Source organism: Oncorhynchus gorbuscha, linkage group LG01 (genome assembly GCF_021184085.1).
Source record: "Oncorhynchus gorbuscha isolate QuinsamMale2020 ecotype Even-year linkage group LG01, OgorEven_v1.0, whole genome shotgun sequence".
NCBI lineage: Eukaryota > Metazoa > Chordata > Actinopteri > Salmoniformes > Salmonidae > Oncorhynchus > Oncorhynchus gorbuscha.
Genome location: NC_060173.1, coordinates 25095648 through 25123631, shown reverse-complemented (window position 1 = coordinate 25123631; position 27984 = coordinate 25095648). Strand labels below are relative to the sequence as shown.

Sequence of the window (27984 nt, the reverse complement as noted above, 5' to 3'; positions counted from 1 at the left end):
GTCATCAAGTTATAGCAGCAATCTACCTCACCAAGCAAAGTGAGAAGAATAAGAGCACCACATTGAAGCTGCCCAGCAACACCCGTTGGAGTGGTGTCTTCATGTTTGACAGTCTCCTGGAGGGGAAGGGGTCTCTCACATCACAGTCTGCTGATATGGACCGCACCATCAATAGGATCCTCCTGGATGTATTTTGGGAGAGAGTGGTACGCAGTCTGAAACTCCTGAAAACTGTAGAAATAGCCATTGCAGTGATTGAGGGACACAATGCCACTCTGTCTGATGTTCAGACTGCTTGCAGATGTAAGAGGAGAAATCCGTACTGCCCTGCCTACTTCACTGTTGCTCCAAGCAGAGGAAACTGCAGTTCTGAAATGCATCAAAAAGTGTCAAGACTTCTGCCTGAAGCCCATACACGCCACAGCGTACATGTTGGACCCCAAGTATGCTGGCAAGAGCATCCTGTCTGGTGCAGAGATCAACAAGACCAGTGGTGTCATCACTACCGTGTCTCGCCACCTTGGCCTGGATGAGGGCAAGCTTCTTGGCAGTCTGGCGAAATACACTTCCAAGCAAGGGCTTTGGGATGGAGATGCAATATGGCAGTTGTGCCAACATCTCATCAGCCACCTGGTGGAAGGGACTTTGTTGAATTGAGGCTCTTTTCCCTGTTGCCTCCATCATCCTCCAAAATCCCACCAACATCAGCCACCTCAGAGTGCAACTGGTCCTTGTTTGGGAACACAAACACCAAATCATTAAACAGGCTGACCAATACAATAGTTTAAACATTGGGGGCCATCTGGGCAAATCTGAGTCTTTTTGAGCCTGACAATGAGCCATCCTCAACAAGATAAGTTCTCAGAATCTGATGTTCAAGAGGTGAACATTGAGGAGGTCCAGGGAGAAGACATGGAAGCCTGAGAGGAAGACATCCAAAGCTTTAGTTTCTAGACTATCATTTTACAGATGTATGTTGAAAATGTTTTTGGGAGATGCGATGGATCATTCAATATTCCCTTTCTTTTGTTGTTCAGTGAAATCAACCCAGGTGAAGAGTCAACTCATTTAATTAAAGTTCAATTTGTAACTAAATCGTTTTTAATATTATTTTTGGAAGGATTTAATCATTTTCAAATATGTTTACTTATGATAAGGTTAAACGTTTGTTACTTGTGGAGCAATAGAGCAGGAGTGGTAGAGATACTCTGAATGATCATCCATGAAAAGCCAACTGACATTTACTCCTGAGGTGCTGACCTGTTGCACCCTCAACAACCACTGTTCTTATTATTATTTGACCCTGCTGGTCATCTATGAAGATTTGAACATCCTGGCCATGTTCTGTTATAATCTCTACCCGGCACAGCCAGAAGAGGACTGGCCACCCCTTATAGCCTGGTTCCTCTCTAGGTTTCTTCCTAGGTTCTGGCCTTTCTAGGGAGTTTTTCCGAGCCACTGGGCTTCTACATCTGCATTGCTTGCTGTTTGGGGTTTTAGGCTGGGTTTCTGTACAGCACTTTGTCATCAGCTGATGTAAGAAGGGCTTCATAAATATATTTGATTGATTGATTTCTGTCTCCGTATGGTAAGTATATCCAATGCAAAAAACATCTAAATTGAAATGCTATTAATATTAATTTGCATATATTTCCATTATTTCCCATATTCCTGTTAATTCCCATATATTCCCGGTAATTCCCATGGAAAGTTTCCACTTTTGAATTATTCCCCAAAATGTGCAACCCTCGTTAGATTTAAGTGTCCCTCCCAGTGCCCAAGTGTCGATGACTAGGGTTGTGTCCAAAATGGCAACCTATCCTCTACTATATAGAGTACTACTTTTGACCAGAACCCTGTAGGCCCTGCTCAAAGGTAGTGCACTACATAGGGAATAGGGTGCCATTTGGGAGGCACACTGGCTGTGTATAGGGACTTAACGAGACAGGACCTCTATCCCCCTGGCAGAACATGAGACCCTTGTCCAATAAAGACCCACTCTTTTCTTTTCCCACTTAACTTTATAGGTCCTATTTTGATTGTGTCTGTAAAATGATATGAGGCCAGCGCCAAAACAAACACACACTGACTTATTCTTCTAACCTTGTGTCCCAGGTCTGGCCTTTCACACACACACACACACACACACACACACACACACACACACACACACACACACACACACACACACACACACACACACACACACACACACACACACACACACACACACACACACACACACACACACACACACACACACACACACATACATACACACAGAGATATGGACATACACACAGTGACTCAAGGGTATCTTCCCCTCCTTGCTAGTGTGTTTTCCCAGGGAGTGAGACAGGAATAGCACTAGCTAACTCTTGTCAGTATTGTTCTCATATGAGCCTGGTGTGTTTTTATGTGTGACTGATTGCTTTGAACGTTGATGCAACCCAGATCAGATTAAAGGATACACACACACACACACACACACACACACACACACACACACACACACACACACACACACACACACACACACACACACACACACACACACACACACACACACACACACACACACACACACACACACACACACACACACACACACACACACACACACACACACACACACACACACACACACACACACACGGAGAAAGGCACAGAGGAACGGAGCGTGAAGTTGTTTCACTTCTGACTTATGAGTCACTTACTTATAAGTGAAGTCAGGTTTGTCAGATTAACTCGATTTGATTGCATCCCGGATTGTGTTCTGTTCATTGTGCGTCGGTAATGATGATTACTCTAACATGGTGAGAGCACAGCACACATTGCCAAAAGACCAAGGCACTGCATCTCAGTGCTCGAGGCGTCACTACAGACCCTGGTTTGATTCCAGGCTATATCACAACCGGCTGTGATTGGAAGTCCCATAGGGCGGCGCACAATTGGCCCATTGTTGTCCGGGTTTGGCCGTGGTAGGCCGTCATTGTAAATAAGAATTTGTTCTTAACTGACGTGCCTAGTTAAATAAAGGTGAAATAAATAATAAATTAATCCACTACATTATACAAGGCCTGTTTCTGAGTACGTAGGCTACAGCTACACTTAATATCTGTGTGATGTCATTGTTGCTCCAGCGCAGTAGGATACTGCTCACTCAGCCTATGTTAGTGTGGCCTATATCACACTGCTGGAAGACCTCCACATCTCCTCCCTCCCTCTCTCTCTCTTATCCGGGGGTCTCCTCTTCCCTCTCTCCTCTTCCCTTTTGGTTATAGATGGGGCCAGTCTATCAGGCAGCAGGGTGCTTCCTTCTGCAACGCTCACTACCTCTCGTCGCAGCTGCAGACTGCTGCCCCCTAGTGACGGGATGGTTGATGAGTGTGTGAGGGTGGTGTGTGTCTCTGGTGGTGGGAGGGTGGGTGCGTATGTGTGTGGTGGCGGGGATGCTATGTTTCATGTGGTGACTGGTGTTTCTGTGGCAGTGGGATCCACTGTGGTCGCTTGGGAGATTGTGGCTTGTGTAAGGGGAGTGTATTCTTGGTCCAGACAGAGCAGTTGTATTATAGGCCTGTGTCATTGCAGTGTTGTGTGTTTACATACTGGGGTTGTGACTCCCTGTTAGAGGACTGCAGGCTAGTTGATGGGTTAGGGTGGAACAGAGAGAGGGGAAGACAGCGATAAGACAGTTTTAGCCAAACGGAGAGTTTAAAAAGCTGAGTGGGATGCAGACTGACCCCCATGTCTGCTCCCTCCTTGCCCTCTACCCTTCTGTGACGGTACAAAGTCTCCGGACATTTACTGCTTGTAAAGGTACAGTGGCACGGTATAAAACTCACTGTGTGTGTGTTGGTCTGTGCGTTTGTATGTGTATGTATCCCTCGTATTGGAGAGGGAAAGAAATTCATGAAAAGATGTTCATGCTGACACTGAGGGGAAATAGAGAGTTAGTCAGAACTCTGTGTCACGCACACACAGAGCTAGATACGAACACACGATACCCAATACCTGTGTGGAACTCCACACACACACACACACACACACACACACACACACACACACACACACACACACACACACACACACACACACACACACACACACACACACACACACACACACACACACACACACACACACACACACAAATAAAAGGAGTGACAGTAAGTGCACCTGCTATATGGTCATACAGTTGAAGTCGGAGGTTTACTTACTTAGGTTGGAGTCATTAAAACTCGTTTTTAAACCACTCCACAAATTTCTTGTTAACAAACTATAGTTTTGGCAAGTCGGTTAGGACATTTACTTTGTGCATGACACAAGTAATTTTTCCAACAATTGTTTACAGACAGATTATTTAACTTATAATTCACTGTATCACAATTCCAGTGTGTCAGAAGTTTACATACACTAAGTTGACTGTGCCTTTTAAACAGCTTGGAAAATTCGAGAAAATTATGTCATGGCTTTAGAAGATTTTGATAGACTAATTGACATCATTTGAGTCAATTGGGGGTGTACCTGTGGATGTGTTTCAAGGCCTACATTCAAACTCAGTGCCTCTTTCTTTTACATCATGGGAAAATCAAAAGAAATCAGCCAAGAGCTCAGAAAAAACATTGTAGACCAGCACAAGTCTGGTTCATCCTTGGGAGCAATTTCCAAACACCTGAAGATACCACGTTCATCTATACAAACAATAGGACGCAGGTATAAACACCATGGGACCACACAGCCGTCATGCCGCTCAGGAAGGAGACGTGATCTGTTTCCTAGAGATGAACGTACTTTGTAGCGAAAAGTGAAAATCAATCCCAGAACAACAGCAAAGGACCTTGTGAAGATGCTGGAGGAAACAGGTACAAAAGTATCTATGTCCACAGTAAAACGAGTCCTATATCAACATAAACTGAAAGGCCGCTCAGCAAGGAAGAAGCCACCGCTCCAAAACCGCCATAAAAAAAGCCAGACTATGGTTTGCAACTGCACATGGGAATAAAGATCGTACTTTTTGGAGAAATGTCCTTTTGGTCTGATGAAACAAAAATAGAACTGTTTAGCCATAATGACCATTGTTATTTTTGGAGGGAAAAGGGCGAGGCTTGCAAGCCTAAGAACACCATCCCAACTGTGACGCACGGGGGTGGCAGCATCATGCTGTTGGGGTGCTTTGCTGCAGGAGGGACTGGTGCATTTCACAAAATAGATGGCATCATGAGGCAGGAAAATGATGTGGATATATTGAAAAACATCTCAAAACATCAGTTAGGAAGTGAAGGCTTTGTCGCAAATGTGTCTTCCAAATGAGCAATGAGCCCAAGCAAACTTCCAAAGTTGTGGCAAAATGGCTTAAGGACAACAAAATCAAGGTATGGGAGTTGCCATCACAAAGCCCAGACATCAATCTTAGAAAATTTGTGGGCAGAACTGAAAGAGTGGTGTGTGAGCAAGGAGGCCACACACCTGACTCTCCGTTACACCAGCTCTGTCAGGAGGAATGGGCCAAAATCCACCCAACTTATCGTTGAAGGCTACCCAAAATGTTTGACCCAAGTTAAACAATTTAAAGGCAATGCTCCAAATACTAATTGAGTTTATGTAAACTTCTGACCCACTGGAAATGTGATGAAAGAAATAAACGCTGAAATAAATAATTCTCTCTACTATTATTCTGACATTTCACATTCTTAAAATAAAGTGGTGATCCTAACTGACCTAAGACAGAGCATTTTTACTAGGATTAAATGTCAGGAATTGTGAAAATCTATTATTAAATGCATTTGGCTAAGGTGTATGTAAACATCTGACTTCAACTGTGTTTGTATGCATTCCTTAAGTGATACCGAGGTGACCCACTTGGTGCTCAGGCAGGAGGAAGTGGCTTTGAAACCCCACATCCTCTCTTCCTGTCTTTCGCTCTCCCCCTTCCATGCAACCTCCGGTAGAGCCCTCGGGCCAGGTCTCATCCTGTCAGGCAGATGTTGCATAACACCTGGAACGTCCTGAGGTTCAACTGTTGTGTTCTTGTGGATAAGCAGTGTGGGAACCGGGTCAGGGAACTCAGTGGTCCCAGCCGGGCCGGACGGCTCAGTTTGTCCTGGAGTGGGTCAAGAACCCCAAGCCCCTCTCTTCCCCAGGCCTGTCTGTCAGTCAGGGGCTTTAATCACCAGAGAGCGGGAGGGAGGGAGGGAAAGGGAGCGGGAGGGAGGGAGGGAAAGGGAGTGGAAGGGAGGGAGGGAAAGGGAGAGGGAGGGAGGGAAAGGGAGAGGGAGGGAGGGAAAGGGAGCGGAAGGGAGGGAGGGAAAGGGAGCGGGAGGGGGAGGGAAAGGGAGAGAAAGGAGAGGAGGGAGGGAAAGGGAGCGGAAGGGGGAGGGAAAGGGAAAGGGAGGGAGGGAAAGGGAGCGGAAGGGAGGGAGAGGGAGGGAGCGGAAAGGGAGGGAAAGGGAGCGGGAGGGAGGGAAAGGGAGAGGGAGGGAGGGAAAGGGAGCGGAAGGGAGGGAAAAGGGAGCGGAAGGGAGGGAGGGAAAGGGAGCGGAGGGAGGGAGGGAAAGGGTGGGAGGGAAAGGGAGCGGGGGAGCGGAAGGGAGGGAGGGAAAGGGAGCGGAAGGGAGGGGGAGGGAAAGGGAGCGGAAGGGAGGGAGGGAGGGAAAGGGAGCGGGAGCGGAAGGGAGGGAGGGAAAGGGAGCGGAAGGGGGGGGAGGGAAAGGGAGCGGAAGGGAGGGAGGGAAAGGGAGCGGGAGGGAGGGAAAGGGAGGGAGGGGGAGGGAGGGAAAGGGAGCGGGAGGGAGGGAAAGGGAGGGAGGGAGGGAGGGAGGGAAAGGGAGGGAGGGAAAGGGAGCGGAAGGGAGGGAGGGAAAGGGAGCGGAAGGGGAGAGGGAACGGAAGGGAGGGGGAGGGAAAGGGAGCGGAAGGGAGGGAGGGAAAGGGAGGGAAAGGGAGCGGAAGGGGGAGGGAGGGAAGGAGGGAGGGAAAGGGAGCGGAAGGGAGGGAGGGAAAGGGAGCGGGAGGGAGGGAAAGGGAGGGAGGGAGGGAGGGAAAGGGAGGGAAAGGGAGCGGGAGGGAGGGAAAGGAGAGGGAGGGAGGGAAGGGAAAGGGAGCGGAGGGAGGGAGGGAGGGAAGGGAGGGAGGGAAGGGAAGGGAGAACGGGAGCGGAAGGGAGGGAGGGAAAAAGGGAGCGGAAGGGAGGGAGGGGGAAAGGGAAGGGAGGGAGGGAAAGGGAGCGGGAGGGAGGGGAGCGGGGGAGGGAGGGAAAGGGAACGGGAACGGGGGAGCGGGAGGGAGGGAACGGGAGCGGGAGGGAAAGGGAGTGGGAGGGAGGGAGGGAAAGGGAGCGGGGGAGTGAGGGAGCGGGAGGGAGGGAAAAGGGAGCGGGAGGGAAAGGGAAAGGGAGGGAGGGAGGAAAGGGAGCGGGAGGGGGAGGGAAAGGGAGCGGGAGGGAGGGAGCGGGAGTGAGGGAAAGGGAGCAGAAGTGAGGGAAAGGGAGCAGGAGTGAGGGAAAGGGAGCAGAAGTGAGGGAACGGGAGCAGGAGGGAGGGAAAGGGAGCGGGAGGGAGGGAGGGAAAGGGAGCGGGAGGGAAAGAGAGCGGGAAGGAGGGAAAGGGAGCGGGAGGGAGGGAGAGAAAGAGGGAAAGGGACCAGGAGAAGTGGATGGGAGGGAGGGGGGGGGAAGATGCAGAGTAAGTGATGGGGAGGATGGGACAGGTGTAGTTGGTGACAAAGAAAGGAACAAGTGGAGGTGGAGTACAGAGAGAGAGAGGGAGAGAGGGGGGGTGGATGGGACAGATAGAGGGACTATTAGAGGTAGAGGGATGAGAAAAGGGAGAAGCAGTACCATACTGTTGCAGGGCTCTTTGGAGCTCAGCTCCCTCTGCTTCTAACACGAGTTCTGGGCTGGACTGCACTTAGCTCATTTCCCAGAGAATATAATTAAAGCACCAGGAGATTGCACTCGAACAAGTAAATGCCATTGGCAGCGTGGTGTGTGTGTGACACTGACCATGCCAATCACTCATTGCAGATATGTTGCTGTTATTGTTCAGTTTGATAATTAGCCTGTACTAGAGAAATGTGAAGTTTGAAATGAAATACATTTGCTAATGTTGATGGGACTGGTGGTGGTGGAAAGGATAGTAATAAAAGAACAGTGGTGCACAATGTTTTAAACTTATTGTTGCGGCAATTTATCACAGTATACATTTTTGTCCAGCACTACCATCGCTCTACTGTTCCTGATGTCTAACACATAGAGCAGATGCTGGGGAGGTCTACAGGGTTAAGAACATAGAACACTCCGGATCGAACCGCTGGGCCACAGCCGGAATTTGTATTTAATCGTCCTATTTCTCCCTGTCCAAGAATGTTGTTGATAATCATGGGAGGGCTTGTTGAGTATTTTGGGATCCAAAATGGAGGAGAGAGAGTGAATGGAGAAGACAGGCAGCGGCTCCCCCCGTAAATTACATCCACAAGGGGAGTGGAAAGCGAGTGAGAGTTGCATACTTGGAAACAGTGATGTACATACAGAAAGATGTATGTTTTGTATCCATGTTTAGTGTTTGTGTAATGCATGTTAGTGGTGTAGGATGTAAAGCTTGTGCTATTAAAGAGGTTCACATTTCAAAGGAGCAGTGTTTTAATGGGAGTCTGCACTGTCTCCTATAGACCTATGGCATTATAGGAGGAAGATAAGGGGCTTTCTTCTCAGATCACAGATCATTCTGTAGATATCAAAGATCAAATATGGAGATCACAGATTGCATCTAGATGGTGTATGCTTTGTCTTGCTTTGTCTTGCTGTGTAAGTGTTGGTGTTCATATCATTGTGTGTGTGTGTGTGTGTATATGAGAGAGTGAGTGAGGAATGGATAGTAAAGAGGTTCTCTGTGTCCCTTGTAGTGGTACTTTATGCCCCTAGTAGTGTGTCTGGGTAGATAAGATCTGTGGAGCCTGCCTGGTTCCCTGGTAGTGTGTTAACAAGAACAAGATGTCTCTGGTAACAACTTCACTGTGCCTGGAGCATCACTACCACACCAGACCTCCAGACTCCTGCTGGGTTTGAGCCCACAGCTACCCCAGGAAGATGCACCACAGCAGGGCTTAGAGAGGGATGGAGAGTCTCTAATTATACCCTATTCCCCATTTTTGGGGGGGTTAATTGTAGCTACCACTTAAGTCAACAATTTCCTCAGTCTCCCATTGACATCAATTCATGAATACGGGAAAATGTGACACACAGTTGTCTGTAGGCAAGTAGTGACAACATGCAGAATAATTTGTTGTGTACTTTTGTCGCAGCTAGGAGGTAGCATGAGAAGCATCGTCCCAAAAAAATTAATGTAATCCATTTTACCGATATTTGCAAAGCTGCATTGCAAGCCGAAACCTCAAAAACACTTGCAGTGGGCCACAGTCCACTGCTGCTAAATTTATACAGGGGAAACACTGACTTCAAACTAAGTTTTGTAGCGTCAATATTCAAGAAGAATCTGTCCATGTTTTCTTTTCAGTGAGAATGTTGTTATTTTTTGCATCAAGCCACCTGTGAGTTTGTTCACAGCTCTGGTAATCAATCTGCGATACACCTTATTGTCTATGTTACAACAAAAAACAGACAGATGTGGCTGTGAGACTGCATAAGGAAGTACTACGGTACCAAACTTAGTTTGAAGTGTTTTTCGCCTGGCAATGCAGCTTTGCTTACATCGGTACTATGAATTACATGCATTTTTTTGGGGATGATGCTAATAATGCTAACACCTGGCTGTGGCAAAAGCAAACTATTTAAACTGTTTGTGGATACTGTCACTACTGGCCTACAGACACAGTTCATCCACAATTGAGTTATCTCGTTAAAAATATACACGGCCAATAGACACACCTTATCGCATCACACTTTGATGACACAAGCAATTAAAGATAATCCAGAGGATCCCTGTAAAGGGTCTGTTTTATATTTATACAGTGTATACATATAAATATATATACATATAGTGTATATATAGCCATGTTATTCAATGTGTATTTATTCCTCGTCACATGTTTTATTATTTTTTTAAATCTTTAACTCTACATTGTTGGAAAAGGACCCGCAAGTAAGCATTTCACTGTTTAGTCTACACCTGTTGTTTACGACAAAGGTGACAAATATAATTTGATTAGATGTTTTGTTTCCTTTTCTGATAAAGACTACTCTTATAAACAGCAGTAAAACACCCTGATTGGTGGATAAAGACGCTTTTATTTACACATGTACATAAACCAGAGATGTCCTTTCATGGAAGATATGAAAACCAAGCAGGGAGGGTTGTAATCGTGGACAATGTGGGCTGCGTGTGAAAGATCAGAGGTGAGGGTGTTGCTCCCTCACAGTGGGTTGGCGGGAGGTCAGGACCAGTTTTTGCTCACGACAATATTTTGTTCTGTGGAGTGTGTATATCAGGTCTACACACTAAATCTAAAGAAACAATCTAATTCAAACCATCGTAAAGTCATTATGGAAAATGGAGACTGGCTGCAAATGCCAGAGCCCATGTGTGTCTGTGTGTAGGTCAATTTATGGGTGGAAAGGAAGAGCGGGGCAGAGGTGTTTGTTTGGGTGGGGTGACTGTATGCCTCTCTTAACAAAAATGTAGAATTCCTACTAAAGGCCGTTTTTACCTATAATAAATATTACAGACCTCTACATACACTTCAACTGTGAGAGATGGAATCTAAAACAAAAATCGAGAAAATCACATTGTATGATTTTTAAGTAATTAATTTGCATTTTATTGCATGACATTGTCTTGTTGGAAGACAAATCTCCGTCCCAGTCTCAGGTCTTTTGCAGACTCCATCAGGTTTTCTTCCAGAATGGTCCTGTATTTGGCTCCATCCATCTTCCCATCAATTTTAACCATCTTCCCTGTCCCTGCTGAATAAAAGCAGGCCCAAACCATGATGTTGAGACACCACCATGTTGGACAGTGGGGATGGTGTTCAGGGTGATGAGCTGGGTTGCTTTTACGCCAAAAATAACATTTTGCATTGTTGCCAAAAAGTTCAATTTTGGTTTCATCTGACCAGAGCACCTTCTTCCACATGTTTGGTGTGTCTCCCAGGTGGCTTGTGGCAAAATTTAAACAACACTTTTTATGGATATCTTTAAGAAATTGCTTTCTTCTTGCCACTCTTCCATAAAGGCCAGATTTGTGCAATATACAAGTATTTGATCACCTACTAACCAGTAAGAATTCCGGCTCTCACAGACCTGTTAGTTTTTCTTTAAGAAGCCCTCCTGTTTTCCACTCATTACCTGTATTAACTGCACCTGTTTGAACTCGTTACCTGTATAAAAGACACCAGTACACACACACTCAATCAAACAGACTCCAACGTCTCCATAATGGCCAAGACCAGAGAGCTGTGTAAGGACATCAGGGTAAAATTGTAGACCTGCACAAGGCTGGGATGGGCTACAGGACAATAGGCAAGCAGCTTGGTGAGAAGGCAACAACTGTTGGCGCAATTATATATTAGAAAATGGAAGAAGTTCAAGATGACGGTCAATCACCCTTGGTCTGGGTCTCCATGCAAGATCTCACCTCGTGGGGCATCAATGATCATGAGGAAGGTGAGGGATCAGCCCAGAACTATACGGCAGGACCTGAAAAGAGCCGGGACCACAGTCCCAAAGAAAACCATTAGTAACACACTACGCCATCATGGATTAAAATCCTGCAGCGCATGTAAGGTCCCCCTGCTCAAGCCAGCGCATGTCCAGGCCCGTCTGAAGTTTGCCAATGACCATCTGGATGATCCAGAGGAGGAATGGGAGAAGGTCATGTGGTCTGATGAGACAAAAATAAAGCTTTTTGGTCTAAACTCCACTCGCCATGTTTGGAGGAAGAGGAAGGATGAGTACAACCCCAAGAACACCATCCCAACCGTGAAGCAAGGTGGAAACATCATTTTTTTGGGGATGCTTTTCTGCAAAGGGGACAGGACGACTGCACCGTATTGAGGGGAGGATGGATGGGGCCATGTATTGCGATATCTTGGCCAACAACCTCCTTCCCTCAGTAAGAGCATTGAAGATGGGTCGTGGCTGGGTCTTCCAGCATGACACAGGCGAGGGCGTTCGAAATGATGCTGCCTGCGGATCTGTACTGTAGGTGGCACCATGTGCTCTTTTTAAAGGCCCTAGGATCTATGTACAGCAATGGTCAGCCAGTCAGTGGGACGACAACCCAATTTGGTTTGAGGGGAGGTTTTAGTGGGTGGAAAATTGGAGGACAATTATAGCTTTATATAGTCGCAGCTTCAGTATGCGTAACAGTGCAAATATCACGCCACAGCTATATGCACACTAAATGATCATGGTACTTAATGGTAAGTTTACAAACATGTATAATTGCAACTTGTATCTTATTATGGTAAGTGGTGAAATAAGTATAGCTAATTGTAATGGCTTAGCAGATAATAAGACTATCAGTCTTTACCTGGCTAAAAGATAAGGAATATTATATCAATTGTTGACAGTAAACTCATTCTGCACATTTAGATGACGTTGTAATGGCAAAAGGACTGAGGGGGGGGGGTCTATTTTCCACATGGGCAAAGAAACTCAAATAACCAATGATATTAATTAGCAATAACATTGGTCCGAATGTTCAAACTATTCAAACAGATCCCCAAGGAATGTGGCCCATTAATCTATATGGTCCAAATAATGATGATCCATGCTTCTTTGTAAATAAATATATTACTTTATCGAGCTTAGAGTCAATACATGACTCAATTATTATGGTGTGAGATTATAATACGGGTTTAATACCTCAATGGACCGTAAAGGAAATCACACTACAAACTATCACCCTCATGCACTTTAAGGAAATCACGAATATCATGGATTTATTGGAACTAGTGGCTATATGGAGGCTTAAATATCCTGACCTAGTGAGATAAACATGGCGGAGTTTCAATCAAGCTAGTCGTCTTGACTACTTATGTCATTCTCGCTGGCACTAAAAAAAATTAAAGTGTTGTTTGGGGACAATGCGGTTGGACCATCAAATAATTGGTATACGCATTACTTTTACAGAGTTTCCACATGGGTGAGGATATAGGACATTTAATCAAAGCCTACCAGATGACAACTTGTTTTTAACCAAGACAGAATAATTTATGACTGACTTGTTCCTACATAACATACAGTGCATTCTGAAAATATTCAAACCCCTTCCCCTTTTCCACATTTTGTTACGTTACAGCCTTATTTAAAAAATCCTCAATCTACACACACTACCCCAGAATGACAAAGTGAAACTTGACTTGGAAAAGCACATGTGTCTATATAAGGCCCACAGTTGACAGTGCATGTCAGAGCAAGAACCAAGCCATATGGTCAAATGAATAGTCCATTAGAGCTCAGTGAGTGGATTGTGTCCTGGCACAGATGTGGGGAAGGGTACCAAAACATTTCTGCAGCATTGAAGGTCCCCAAGAACACAGTGGCCTCCATGATTTCATAAATGGAAGAAGTTTGGAACCACCAAGACTCTTCCTTGAGCTGGCCGCCCGGCCAAATTGAGCAATCGGGGTAGAAGGGCCTTGGTCAGGGAGTTGACCAAGAACCGATGGTCACTCTGACAGAGCTCCAGAGTTCCTCTATGGAGATGGGAGAACCTTCCAGAAGCACAACCATCTCTGCAGCACTCCACCAATCAGGCCTTGTGGTAAATTGGCCAGACTGAAGCCACTCCTCAGTAAAAAGGCATATGGCAGCCCGCTTGGAGTTTGCCAAAAGGCACCTAATGACTTTCAGACCTTGAGAAACAAGATTCTCTGGTCTGATGAAACCAAGACTGTGAAGCATGGTGGTGGCAGCATCATGCTGTGGGGATGGTTTTCAGCGGCAGGGACTGTGAGACTAGTCAGGATGGAGGTAAAGCTGAACGGAGCAAAGTATAGAGATCCTTGAAGAAATCCTGGTCCAGAGTGCTCAGGACCTCAAACTGGGGCGAAGGTTTGCCTTCCAACAGGACAACACAGGAGTGGTTTCGGGACAAATCTCTGAATGTCCTTGAGTGGCCCCGCCAGAGCCTGGACTTGAACCCGATCGAACATCTCTGGAGAGACCGGAACAAAGCTGTGCAGCGACGCTCCCCATCCTACCTGATAGAGCTTGAGAGGATCTGCAGAAAAGAATGGGAGAAACTCCCCAAATACAGGTGTGTCAAGCTTGTAGCATCATACCCAAGAAGACTCAAGGCTGTAATAATTTCCAAAGGTGCTTCAACAAAGTACTGAGTCAACAGTGAAGAGGCGACTCCAGGATGCTGGCCTTCTAGGCAGATTCCTCTGTCCAGTGTCTGTGTTATTTTGCCCATCTTAATCTTTTATTTTTATTGGCCAGTCTGAGATATGACTTTTTCTTTGCAACTCTGCCTAGAAGACCAGCATTCCGGAGTCGCCTCTTCACTGTTGACCTTGAGACTGGTGTTTTGTGGGTACTATGTAATGAAGCTGCCAGTTGAGGACTTGTGAGGTGTCTGTTTCTCAAACTAGACACTCTAATATACTTGTCCTCTTGCTCAGTTGTCCACCGGGGCCTCCCACTCTTTCTATTCTGGTTTGAGCCTGTTTGCTATGTTCTGTGAAGGGAGTAGTTCACAGCGTTGCACGAGGTCTTCAGTTTCTTGACAATTTCTCACATGGAATAGCCTTCATTTCTCAGAACAAAAAGAGACTGACGAGATTCAGAAGAAAGTTCTTTGTTTCTGGCCATTTCGAGCCTGTAATCGAACCCACAAATGCTGATGCTCCAGATACTCAACTAGTCTAAAGATGGCCAGTTTTATTGCTTCTTTAATTAGGACAACAGTTTTCAGCTGTGCTAACATAATTGCAAAAGGGTTTTCTAATGATCAATTAGCCTTTTAAAATGATACACTTGAATTGGTTAACACAACGTGCCATTGGAACACAGGAGTGATGGTTGCTTTTTTGGTCAGGTCATGTGGTTAGGAATAATTCTGGGCCTTAGTTATGACTTGAACAGAGTCCCTCCTGTAGGCATTCCACTAAGACTAAAAGTGAAATATGAAATGTATAGTTTGGGATTTTGGCAATATCTACTTCCTCAGAGTCAAATGAACTTGTGGATAACAGTTTTCTGTCTCTGCTTCCAGTATGAAGGAATTTAGAGGATGTTGTGTGAGCCAATGCTGGAAATCTTTGGGATCACTAGCATACTAGTTGGTCCGGAAGACTTAAGCTGTATTCGAATACCCATAATAACATACTGTACACTACATACTTAATGAGTATATACTACATACTGTATACTGTTAGTTCAATTTAGTATACTGTAAAGGAACTGTATCCTCTCAGTTGAGCATGCTAGCGCTTCGCCTGTCTACCGGAAGTTGAAGTTGTTGCTATGAAACCTCTTGCTAGCTTTTTAGCATAACAAATGACTATCTAGACATTTTACGATTTCGGATGTGTTCATACATTCAATCTGGAGTGCCAGAGTGTGCTTAGAGTGCTCCCTGGGCGTTCATAAATCCAGAGTGTGCTTAGAGTGCCCCCTGGGCGTTCATAAATCCAGAGTGTGCTTAGAGTGCCCCCTGGGCGTTCATAAATCCAGAGTGTCCTTAGAGTGCCCCCTGGGCGTTCATAAATCCAGAGTGTCCTTAGAGTGCCCCCTGGGCGTTCATAAATCCAGAGTGTGATTAGAGTGCCCCCTGGGCGTTCATAAATACAGAGCGTGTAGGTGAAAATTCATGACTGGTTGATTTTCCAGCCGCTCCCTCTATGTCCTTTTGTCCCCCTCACACCCCAAATCATATTTGTCCTGGCTGGCTCAGAAAGGCTGCAGCAGTTGCAGATGTTGTTGACGGCTGTGAAGTAGGGAGGAAGTTCCAAATACTCCAGAATCCTCTTCTCTTTTTACATGTTTGATCTGAGAGGATAGCAGTGATTCCACTGAGGCTGATAGAAAGCAGATTGGACTGGTGGATTTATTTGAGCTGTGCCTTGTAAAAGTGTGCTGTGTGTGTAGGTCTTTGTGTGTTTTTAGGTTTGGTTGAGCCAAGTGGGCTGCAATGAGACAGAAGTGGAATGACCTGTTGAGAGTGTGAATGAGGGCTCTGACAAAGCATACATGCATGTAGATAAACACAAGCACCTCCACACAGATACTCAAAAGCATACACACACACACAAAGCATTATATAATTATTGTTATCTAAAGAGATTCTGATGCAATTACACCACAGTCCAAAACTGTAACAGTTGAAGACCGAGGGGTAACATAACAAATATGCTTTTCTTTTGTTTTCGAACAACTATCTTATTGTCCTCTATCTTGCATTATTCAATCTGAACCATATTAACATGCACCCAAAAGTACCATTCAGATTGCAACAACAGAAAGGGCCTTGTTTGCACAGTTGGTTATTGTGTTTCAATCTGGCCTTCTCCAAATGTTTTTTTGCATTAAGCCACTGTTGTTGTTTAGTTCTGTCTTCTTTCGCCCATTGCTGTATTTCTTCAGTATCCTGGCTCCATTACTGTTGAAAGCATTAAAAAAAAGATTGGCAACAACAAAAAAGAAAGCTTTATCCACTTTTTGTTATTTTCAGGTCATAGCAACTAGCAAACTCTGCTGAGTTGAATTTGAGATGCCTCTTGATTGTTCAGCGTATTTTCTTCTCCAGCTCGTCTTGGCACGGAAACAGCGTGGGCTTGTCTGATGTAGCCTTCTAATCCTCCCCACACACACACAATCACCTCAGTGAGCCCTGCTGGTACAGTACTGGTGTGATCAGCCAGTTCTTATTATTTACGGACCCAAATCCTGCAAGCCGGAGTTTAACAATAACTAATGCACTTAAGAGCCACCAAACCACCACGGTCTATTCTGATTTGTGCTGCTTCTCTCTCGCCAAGTTTTATATTTCTTACTAGGCATTTCTTTGACAACTCATTGCAAGTTGATGTGATTTCGACTTGTGCGAACTTGGGCCTAAACACAAATTAGGCTATTGAAAGCATTGGAAGAATTGTGTGCCTGTGTATAAGTCCGAATATGGCACCGAATGGTGTGTGTCACTCAGACTGTGTGCCAGTGTTTGTCAAAGAGTGTGAGATGGTGTGTTGTTTGCTTCATATTGCTTACAGATCTCCGTCATGTGTTTGGGTTATATGTGGTCATTGTGTATCTTGTGAGTGTCAGATCCATAATTTCATACGACAGTTTGTGTTTTTGATCAGAACACATTCTCCTTCCAGATATATCAGTCTAAGCCCAGATATGGGAGATGATGGCTCTTTCTCAATTCGTCTTTCATCAATGACTTGTTCTCTCCTCACCTCTTTCTCAAACCTCATTGGAGGAGAAGCCCTCCCCTCTTATATTTTCCTCCAATGAGTTCTGAGAAGTAGGTGAGGAGAGGTTTTGAGGAATCAGAAGTGGTTCCTGGGAGACTTCCTGTAGTGATGAACCCTCTGCTCTCTGTGTGCTCAGATCCTCAAGGCTGAGAATGCTAACAGCTCTCTCATGAAGGGTTAAAGTCCCAACCTTTTAGTTGAATCGGACAAGTGGTAGTCAACCCTTGAACCCTGTTGTCCTTAAATATACTAGTAGATTTAGCAGCACACAATCAAACACTACACTTAGCAAACTCAATCACACTCAGAATTGATCTTAAACTGACAAGACCAGAATCATTTAATAGTTATTCACTCATCATTAAGCACACCCGCAATCATAAATCATTTTAGTCCACATAGACAACATATAGTGTATTCGGGAATTTTTCAGACCCCCTGACTTTTTCCACATTTTGTTACATTACAGCCTTATTCTAAAAATTTTTTTTTAAACTCATCAATCTACACACAATACCCCATAATGACAAAGCGAAAACCGGCTATATAACCTGTCTATATAAGGTCCCACAGTTGACAGTGCATGTCAGAGCAAAAACCAAGCCATTAGGTCTAGGTAATTGTCCGTAGAGCTCAGAGGCAGGATTGTGTTGAGGCACAGATCTGAGGAAGGGTACCAAAACATTTCTGCAGCATTGAAGGTCCCCAAGAACACAGTGGCCTCAATCATTCTTAAATGGAAGAAGTTTGGAACCACCAAGACTTTTCCTTGAGCTGGCAGCCCGGCCAAACTGAACAATTGGGGGAGAAGGGCCTTGGTCAGGGAGGTGACCAAGAACCCAATGGTCACTCTGACAGAGCTCCTCTGTGAGGATGAGAGAACCTTCCAGAAGGACAACCGGCTCTGTAGCAATCCACCAATCAGGCCTTTATGGTAGAGTGGACAGACAAAGTCATTTCTCAGTAAAAGGCATGACAACCCGCTTGGAGTTTGCCAAAAGGCGCCTAAAGGACTCTGACCATGCTGTGCGGATATTATTTAGCGGCAGGGACTGGGAGACAAGGCAGGATCGAGGGAAAGATGAATGGAGCAGAGTATAGATGAAAAGTGCCAGAGTTTGATCGGGTTCAAGTAAGGGCTCTGGCTGGGCCACTCAAGAACATTCAGAGACTTGTCCTGAAGCCACTCCTGCTTTGTCTTGGCTGTGTGCTTAGGGTTGTTGTCGTGTTAGAAGGTGAACCTTTGCCCCGGTCTGGGGTCCTAAGCGCTCTGGAGCAGATGTTCATCCAGGATATCTCTGTACTTTGCTCTGTTCATCTTCCCCTCGATCCTGACTAGTCTCTCAGTCCCTACCTCTGGAAAAACATCCCCACATCATGGTGCTGTCACCACGATGCTTCACTGTAGGGATGGTACCAGGTTTCCTTCAGACGTGATGCTTGGCATTCAGGCCAAACAATTCAATCTTGGTTTCATCAGACCAGAGAATCTTGTTTTTCATGGTCTGAGAGTCCTTTAGGTGCCTTTTTGCAAACTCCAAGCGGGCTGTCATGTGCCTTTTTCTGAGGAGGGGCTTCTGTCTGACCACTCTACCACAAAGGCATGGTTGGTGGAGTGCTGCAGAGATGGTTATCCTTCTGGAAGGTTTTCCCATCTTCACAGAGGAACTCTGGTGCTCTGTCACCTCCCTGACCAAGGCCCTTCTACCCCGATTGCTCAGTTTGGCCGGGTGGCCAGCTCTAGGAAGTCTTGGTGGTTCCAAACTTCTTCCATTTTTAAGAATGATGGAGGCAACTGTGTTCTTGGGGACCTTCAATGCTGCATACATTTTTTTGGTACCCTTCCCCAGATCTTTGCCTCGAGACAATCCTGTCTCTACGGACAATTCCTGCGACCCTATGGCTTGGTTTCACCTCTGACATGCACTGTCAACTGTGGGACCTTATATAGACAGGTGTGCTTTGGGCTGGGCTCCTTAGTTCCAGTGAAGGACAACATACAATGACATTCTAGACGATTCTGTGCATCCAACTTTGTGGCAACAGTTTGGGGAAGGCCCTTGTTTCAGCATGACAAGGACCCCGTGCACAAAGCAAGGTCCATACAGAAATGTTTTGTCGAGATCGGTGTGGAATAACTTGACTGGCCTGCACAGAGCCCTCACCTCAACTCCATCAATGAATTGGAATGCCGACTGCATGCCCGACCTCACTAATGCTCTTATGGCTGAATGGAAGCAAGTACCCACAGCAATGTTCCAACATCTAGTGTAACGTCTTCCCAGAAGAGTGGAGGCTGTTATAGCAGCACAGGGGGGACCAACTCCATATTAATACCCATGATTCTAGAATGAGATGTTTGACGAGCAGGTGTCCACATACAGTACCAGTCAAAAGTTTGGACACACCTACTCATTGAAAGGTTGTCTTCATTTTTTCTACATTGTAGAATTATAGTGAAGACATCAACACTATGAAATAACATATGGAATCGTGTAGTAACCAAAAAAGTGTTAAACGAATCAAAATATATTTTATATTTGAGATTCTCATAAAGTAGCCACCCTTTGCTTTGATGACAGCTGTGCACAGTTTTGGCATTCTCTCAACCAGCTTCACCTAGAATGCTTTTCCAACAGTCTTGGAGTTCCCACAAGATCCTTCACTCTGCGGTCCAACTCATCCCAGACCATCTCAATTGGGTTGAGGTCGGGGGATTGTGGAGGCCAGGTCATCTGATGCAGCACTCACTCCATCACTCTCCTTCTTGGTCAAATAGCCCTTACACAGCCTGGGAGGTGTGTTTTGGGTCATTGTTCTGTTGAAAAACAAATTATAGTCCAACTAAGTGCAAACCAGATGGGATGGGGTGTCGCTGCAGAAAGCTGTGGTAGCCATGCTGGTTAAGTGTGCCTTGAATTCTTTGTCTCACAAAGACACAGCGCTTGGAACCAAAATTTCTCATTTGAACTATGAAGCATTTATTTGAGCTGCAATTTCTGAGGCTGGTAACTAATGAACTTATCCTGTGCAGCAGAGGTCACTCTGGGTCTTCCTTTCCTGTGGAGGTCCTCATGAGAGCCAGTGTCATCATAGTGCTTGATGGTTTTTGCGACTGCACTTAAAACTTTCAAAGATTTTTACATTTTCCAAATTTACTGACATTTGTCTTAAAGTAATGATGGACTGTCATTTCTCTTTGCTTATTTGAGCTGTTCTTGCCATAATATGGACTTGTTATTTTACCAAATAGGGCTATCTTCTGTATACCACCCTTACCTGGTCACAACACAAATGATTTGCTCAAATGCATTAAGGAAAGAAATTCCACAAATTAACTTTTAACAAGGCACCCCTGTTAATTGAAATTGCATTCCAGGTGACTACCTCATGAAGCTGGTTGAGAGAATATATTTAGATTTGTTTTACACCTTTTGGTGACTACATGATTCCATATGTGTAATTTCATAGTTTTGATGTCTTCACTATTATTCTACAATGTAGAAAATAGTAAAAATACAGAAAAACCCTTGAATGAGTAGGTGTGTCCAAACTTTTGACTGGTACTGCACTTTTGGTCATGAGGTGTATCTAGCTAAAGCCAACTTCATAAAATTGCTAGGTGACTAGTATTACAGAGACACATTTTCATTTGATTTATTAATCAAGAAGGTATCAATAGGCTACATAGCTTGAACAAATTAATTTACTAACATACCTCCTGTGAGTCCTGCCCATCACCGGCAGCTTAAATCAAATCAAATGCTATGTGTCACTCGGCACTCACTCTCCTTCTCTACTGACGAGACTGTCTGCAAGCACTAGAGTATCTAACGTCTATGCCTAGCATATCTTTGCTCCGTGGTGCAAATTGGAAGAAACCACTTACTAGGGAGAAGGGGGGTACTCTTTGCCTGGTCCAATCAGTGTGCCCCCTCCACCAAATGTAGCTGACAGATCTTTTTTATAAAGAATTATATAAATAATTAGGATAAAACGTGGGCTTAAAAATTCAGTTAAATTAATTACCTCTGCCTACCTACTACATTCCAAGCGTACTCTCACGACATTCCTGCTCCACCTGTATGTAAATAACTAGGGTTAGTTTTACTTGAATTATTTGTCTCTCAGATTTAGAGGCCTGTTCAGACAGAAAGTGTGTATCCCTAATAAACAGATTAGCCTAGTGAGTCTTTCTACAGAGTTCATATGACTGATGGTCTATCCGCATTTATTTCACAGCTGTTTTGTCTTTTTTGTGCAGAGCTGGGCTGACTTGCCTGAAGAGTGGAAAAGAGTTGAACTTTTGATGTACCGCAGATGGATATGACAGAACATGTAGATGAATATGACAGAACGTGTAGCTGCAGATGCATATGACAGAACGTGTAGCTGCAGATGAATATGACAGAACTTGTAGATGCAGATGAATATGACAGAACGTGTAGATGCAGATGCATATGACAGAACGTGTAGATGCAGATGCATATGACAGAACGTGTAGATGCAGATGGATATGACAGAATGTGTAGATGCAGATGGATGTGACAGAACGTGTAGATGCATATGACAGAATGTGTAGCTGCAGATGAATATGACAGAACGTGTAGATGAATATGACAGAACGTGTAGATGCAGATGCATATGACAGAACATGTAGATGCAGATGGATATGACAGAATGTGTAGATGCAGATGGATATGACAGAATGTGTAGATGCATATGACAGAACGTGTAGATGCAGATGCATATGACAGAACGTGTAGATGCAGATGGATATGACAGAATGTGTAGATGCAGATGGATATGACAGAATGTGTAGATGCATATGACAGAACGTGTAGATGCAGATGCATATGACAGAACGTGTAGATGCAGATGCATATGACAGAACGTGTAGATGCAGATGCATATGACAGAACGTGTAGATGCATATGACAGAACGTGTAGATGCAGATGACAGAACGTGTAGATGCAGATGCATATGACAGAACATGTAGATGCAGATGGATATGACAGAATGTGTAGATGCAGATGGATATGACAGAACGTGTAGATGCAGATGGATATGACAGAACGTGTAGATGCAGATGCATATGACAGAACGTGTAGATGCAGATGCATATGACAGAACGTGTAGATGCATATGACAGAACGTGTAGATGCATATGACAGAACGTGTAGATGCAGATGCATATGACAGAACATGTAGATGCAGATGGATATGACAGAATGTGTAGATGCAGATGGATATGACAGAATGTGTAGATGCATATGACAGAATGTGTAGATGCAGATGCATATGACAGAACGTGTAGATGCAGATGCATATGACAGAACGTGTAGATGCAGATGCATATGACAGAACGTGTAGATGCATATGACAGAACGTGTAGATGCAGATGAATATGACAGAACGTGTAGATGCAGATGCATATGACAGAACGTGTCGATGCAGATGCATATGACAGAACGTGTAGATGCAGATGCATATGACAGAACGTGTAGATGCAGATGACAGAACGTGTAGATGCAGATGAATATGACCAAACTTGTAGATGCAGATGCATATGACAGAACGTGTAGTTGCAGATGACAGAACGTGTAGATGCAGATGCATATGACCAAACTTGTAGATGCAGATGCAGATGCATATGACAGAACGTGTAGATGCAGATGACAGAACGTGTAGATGCAGATGAATATGACAGAACGTGTAGATGCAGATGAATATGACAGAACGTGTAGATGCAGATGCATATGGCAATGTCTTTGTGGTCAGTGTATTTATTTTCTCACAGAAGGGTCAGTTTCCCTGTGGTCAGTTTTTGTATAGTCTGTCTGTGATTACCGTTATTCAGACTACGATCTATTGCCCTTCAGTCAGTCAGTGTATGTTCACTCGGATGTCACTCACTCAGCAAGACCCCTCAGATCAAGGCTATTTATTGCCCTCTAAGTGGTCAGTATATATACAGACCCTTTGTCCAGTCACATACACTCCCTGTCAGTGTGTGTTTATAGTCCCACAGTCCATTACAATAATTACAATACCACAGAGCAGTGGTCCTGGAGCAGATTTGAGGAGTTAAGTGCTTTGCTTAAGTGCACAATGTCAGTAGGTAGCACATGGAATATTGAAGCCAGGAATCAGTGTGCCCCCTCCACCAAATGTAGCTGACAGATCTTTTTATAAATAATTATATAAATAAATAGGATAAAACGTGGGCTTAAAAATTCAGTTAAATTAATTACCTCTGCCTACCTACTACATTCCAAGCGTACTCTCACGACATTCCTGCTCCACCTGTATGTAAATAACTAGGGTCAGTTTTACTTGAATTATTTGTCTCTCAGATTTAGAGGCCTGTTCAGACAGAAAGTGTGTATCCCTAATAAACAGATTAGCCTAGTGCGTCTTTCTACAGAGTTCATATGACTGATGGTCTATCCGCATTTATTTCACAGCTGTTTTGTCTTTTTTGTGCAGAGCTGGGCTGACTTGCCTGAAGAGTGAAAAAAGGGTTGAACTTTTGATGGACCGCAGATGGATATGACAGAACGTGTAGATGCAGATGCATATGACAGAACGTGTAGATGCAGATGCATATGACAGAACGTGTAGATGCAGATGACAGAACGTGTAGATGCAGATGACAGAACGTGTAGATGCAGATGAATATGACAGAACGTGTAGATGCAGATGACAGAACGTGTAGATGCAGATGACAGAACGTGTAGATGCAGATGAATATGACAGAACGTGTAGATGCAGATGCATATGGCAATGTCTCTGTGGTCAGTGTATTTATTTTCTCACAGAAGGGTCAGTTTCCCTGTGGTCAGTTTTTGTATAGTCTGTCTGTGATTACCGTTATTCAGACTACGATCTATTGCCCTTCAGTCAGTCAGTGTATGTTCACTCAGATGTCACTCACTCAGCAAGACCCCTCAGATCAAGGCCATTTATTGCCCTCTAAGTGGTCAGTATATATACGGACCCTTTGTCCAATCACATACACTCCCTGTCAGTGTGTGTTTATAGTCCCACAGTCCATTACAATAATTACAATACCACAGAGCAGTGGTCCTGGAGCAGATTTGAGGAGTTAAGTGCCTTGCTCAAGTGCACAATGTCAGTAGGTAGCACATGGAATATTGAAGCCAGGAATCCTCCAGCTGTCGGCTCATTCCCTGCAGAATTCCTCCGTCAGCCTTGGGATTTGAACTGGCAACTCTCTGTTTACTGGCCCCCCTTTTCAAGACTACCTTCACCCCCCAATCACCCTCTCTGTAGTTCCCTATGTTGCATCCGTTTTGTGGCTCTCATCCGGCTAGTGTAGCCAGGGAGTCTTCCTTCTCATCTAATAGTTCCCATCAGCCCGGCTGGGACTGGCGTGTCCTGGTGAGTCGGCATCAGACATTGTGGTGAAAAAAGACAAATCTGGCAAAATCTCCCGGAGCCTGACACAACCCACCAGGCTCCAGGGGGGTTAACACGACTCACGAAACACATAACCGAGTCACCAACTTCAAAGCGAAGGTTGTGGTTTGGTGAGGGGGTGGAACAGGGCGGGTTGATACGGTAAGGGGGGCACAAACAGCATCTGTAATTGGGGTTTGAGGTTTGGGTTTTTTCTGCAGACAAGCAGATTCTGATTCATCCCCAAATTGGGAATGTCTGTTAAGCCTGCACCCAGCTGCTCTGCTCTACTCCACTCCACTGGCATGGGAGTAAGTCAGACTGGTTAAAGCTGGAGACAAAGCACACATGGGAGTAAGTCAGACTGGTTAAAGCTGGAGACGAAGCACACATGCAAGAGGACATGTAGGTCATGCAAGGTGGAGAGAGAGACATGTTGTAGTGCTGTGTAAGGTAGTAATCGCAAGAGAGATGCATGGTTTTATTTAAACGCACACACACAGTTCACTTAATATTTTCCTCCATCAATCTTGCTGGGTCAGGTGTGACAGTATGATTGTATGTTAGCTTTGCATGTCTGTTCGAATATTCCACAACTCATTACAGTTGGCCTACTGTATGTTATGCAATTAGGCCTAGACATCATAGCTCTTACACTAGGGCCTTGGGGCTATAGGTTGTGTGTGTGTGTGTGTGTGTGTGTGTGTGTGTGTGTGTGTGTGTGTGTGTGTGTGTGTGTGTGTGTGTGTGTGTGTGTGTGTGTGTGTGTGTGTGTGTGTGTGTGTGTGTGTGTGTGTGTGTGTGTGTGTGTGTGTGTCAATGTAAATCTACAGGAATACTCCATACCATGTTGCAGCTGTACTATCCTGCTCTGTTATTAGTGAGTGTGTTAAATGCTGAGCTTTGGCACAGCTTGGCTGTAGTTCAACACAACAGGGTTTAGGGGTCTCCCCTTCTCTAGATGTTTCTCTCTTTCCCTCTCCTCTTTTTCGTTTTTTTTCCATCTCTCTATCTCAGGTGGCAATGAGTGACATGTTCAGTGATCTGTGTGTCCCGGTACGCTAGCCTGTGCTTGTTACACCCTGATAGCTGTGTCTAATGAAAGAATGTAAACACACATCAGATCGGGCATAAATACTTCTGTCTGCTGTTTATTGTTAATCGGCCTCTCTTCAGGGAAGTGTAGCCAGTCAGTGAGTTAGAGAGCAGATCCAGATACTGGCAGTAAACTCTTGATTCAAAGCATTAGCTAGTTGGCAGAGGCAGCTAACAATGGCTGCATCTGAAATGGCATCATGTTCTCTACATAGTGCACTACGTTTGACCAGAGCCCTATGGCAGTATACTATAAAGGTAATAATGCTAAGCAGACGTCTTCAAAACCATAGTGGCTGCTCTCTCGCTCTCTCGAAGATGATGTGATATCATCGGCGAGAAAGCTAGGGGTTGTGTGTGTGTTAAGGTTTGAAGCCATGTTTGATGTCCAAACAGACACATTGGCTGACCCTTGCACAAGCTCTCACCAGAGGCAATATTTTTCTTGCAGTGAAATTAATCATAGTTTTGTGATTAATTAGACAAATCATAGCCTTGCCATTGTGATAATAAATATTTGCTCCAATTGAGCATTTTTCCAACTCCATCTTATATTAATCATTTTCCCTCCCTCCCTCCCTCCCTCCCTCCCTCCCTCCCTCCCTCCCTCCCTCCCTCCCTCCCTCCCTCCCTCCCTCCCTCCCTCCCTCCCACTCTCCTTCCCGTGGTCAGGTACTGCGTGGGGCCCAGCTGATAGCGGTGGCGTCAGCTGACGGGGGGGCCACAGCAGTGGAGGGCTCCCCCCTACAGGCCAGTGACATACAGGTGCAGTATGTCCAACTGGCCCAAGTCAACGACCACACCGGTACTGTACAGGTGAGGAGCACAACCTGTCGTTGAGTCTGGCAGGCCTGACGGCAGCATTCCTGACTGTTTCTGTTTTGCATCTCAGCTACGGTTCTGACTTAATGTTCGCTCAAACTCCTGAGACACACCTGTGACATTTACATTTCCACACATCCAGTAGAGTAGACTTCAAACATACATGGTGTATATAATTGTCTATTTTCTATGCTATTCTGTACGTACCTGTGAGACGTATCTCCCCAGCCCAGGCCATATCTGTGAGCTCACCCAGAGGCTACATTTGTATTTATTAAGGATCCCCATTAGCTGCTGCCAAGGCAGGGCGGCGTAATAAATATCCTCTCTCACACCCTCTCTCTATCCATCCACCCCCCAGGAGATCATTAATCATTGGTGCCATTAAAGAGTATCAAAGGCAGGGCGGCGGGCGGTTTACACTGGTGTTCTCAGACATCAGGAGAGAGCAAGGGGCTGATGGAGCCATCACAGGTTCTGGGTCTGAAGTGGAGGGGGTTGGATTAGTGTAGGATATTGTGGAGGTGAGGGGAAAATGGATGGAAGGTGTAAGCGTTTACAGATGTAAGGGGAGGTTAGAGTGGGTGGTTGAAAGTTATGGGTTTTATGTGTAGGGGGTGTTTCAGATGAGATGTGACATAATTTTGTCAAGTGTTGGGGGTGGTTGAGTTGAGGGAGACAGAAGTATAGAGGGTTGGGTTCTAAATATACCTGAGGACAGTTAAGGGCTCACACCAGGACATTCTCGGCTCTATTTAAACAAACCTAATGCATTAGCGTAATAGGTTCGGGGATGTGTCAAGTATTCTTTTCTATTTTCTGAACCAAAATCATGGTCGCACTAGCTGGCGCAAAAGGGCTGGGTTTTGATGAATAAACAAGTTTCTGGCCAATCAGAACATGTTCCATGGCTAAATACAGTGTATATATACACAATTATGTGGAGACCCATAGATGCCACCTTTCCAACGAGTCAGTTCTTCAAATGTCTGCCCTGCTAGATCCGCCCCAATGAACTGTGTTATTGTGAAGTGGAAACGTCTAGGCGCAACAACGGCTCAGCCGTGAAGTGGTAGGCCACACAAGCTCCCAGAACGGACGGGAGCACTGGGTGCTGAAGTGCGTAGAGAGTATAAAAATCATCTGACCTCGGTTGCAACATTCACTACTGAGTTTCAAACTGCCACTGGAAGCAACGTCAGCACAAGAACTGTTTGTCAGGAGCTTCATGAAATGGGTTTCCATTGCCGAGCAGCTGAACA

The 27984-nt window shown here is 45.1% G+C and overlaps 1 protein-coding gene across 3 annotated transcripts in view; it reads left to right on the top strand.

Moving 5' to 3' along the window:
* Positions 1 to 27984, top strand: part of LOC124035254 (protein BANP-like) — a 112448-nt gene that overhangs the window by 74641 nt on the left and 9823 nt on the right. For all 3 annotated transcript variants that reach the window (XM_046348711.1, XM_046348703.1, XM_046348719.1), the window contains exon 12: positions 26573 to 26716. In XM_046348711.1, the coding sequence (XP_046204667.1) occupies positions 26573 to 26716 (144 nt within the window). The remainder of the gene's footprint in view (positions 1 to 26572; positions 26717 to 27984) is intronic.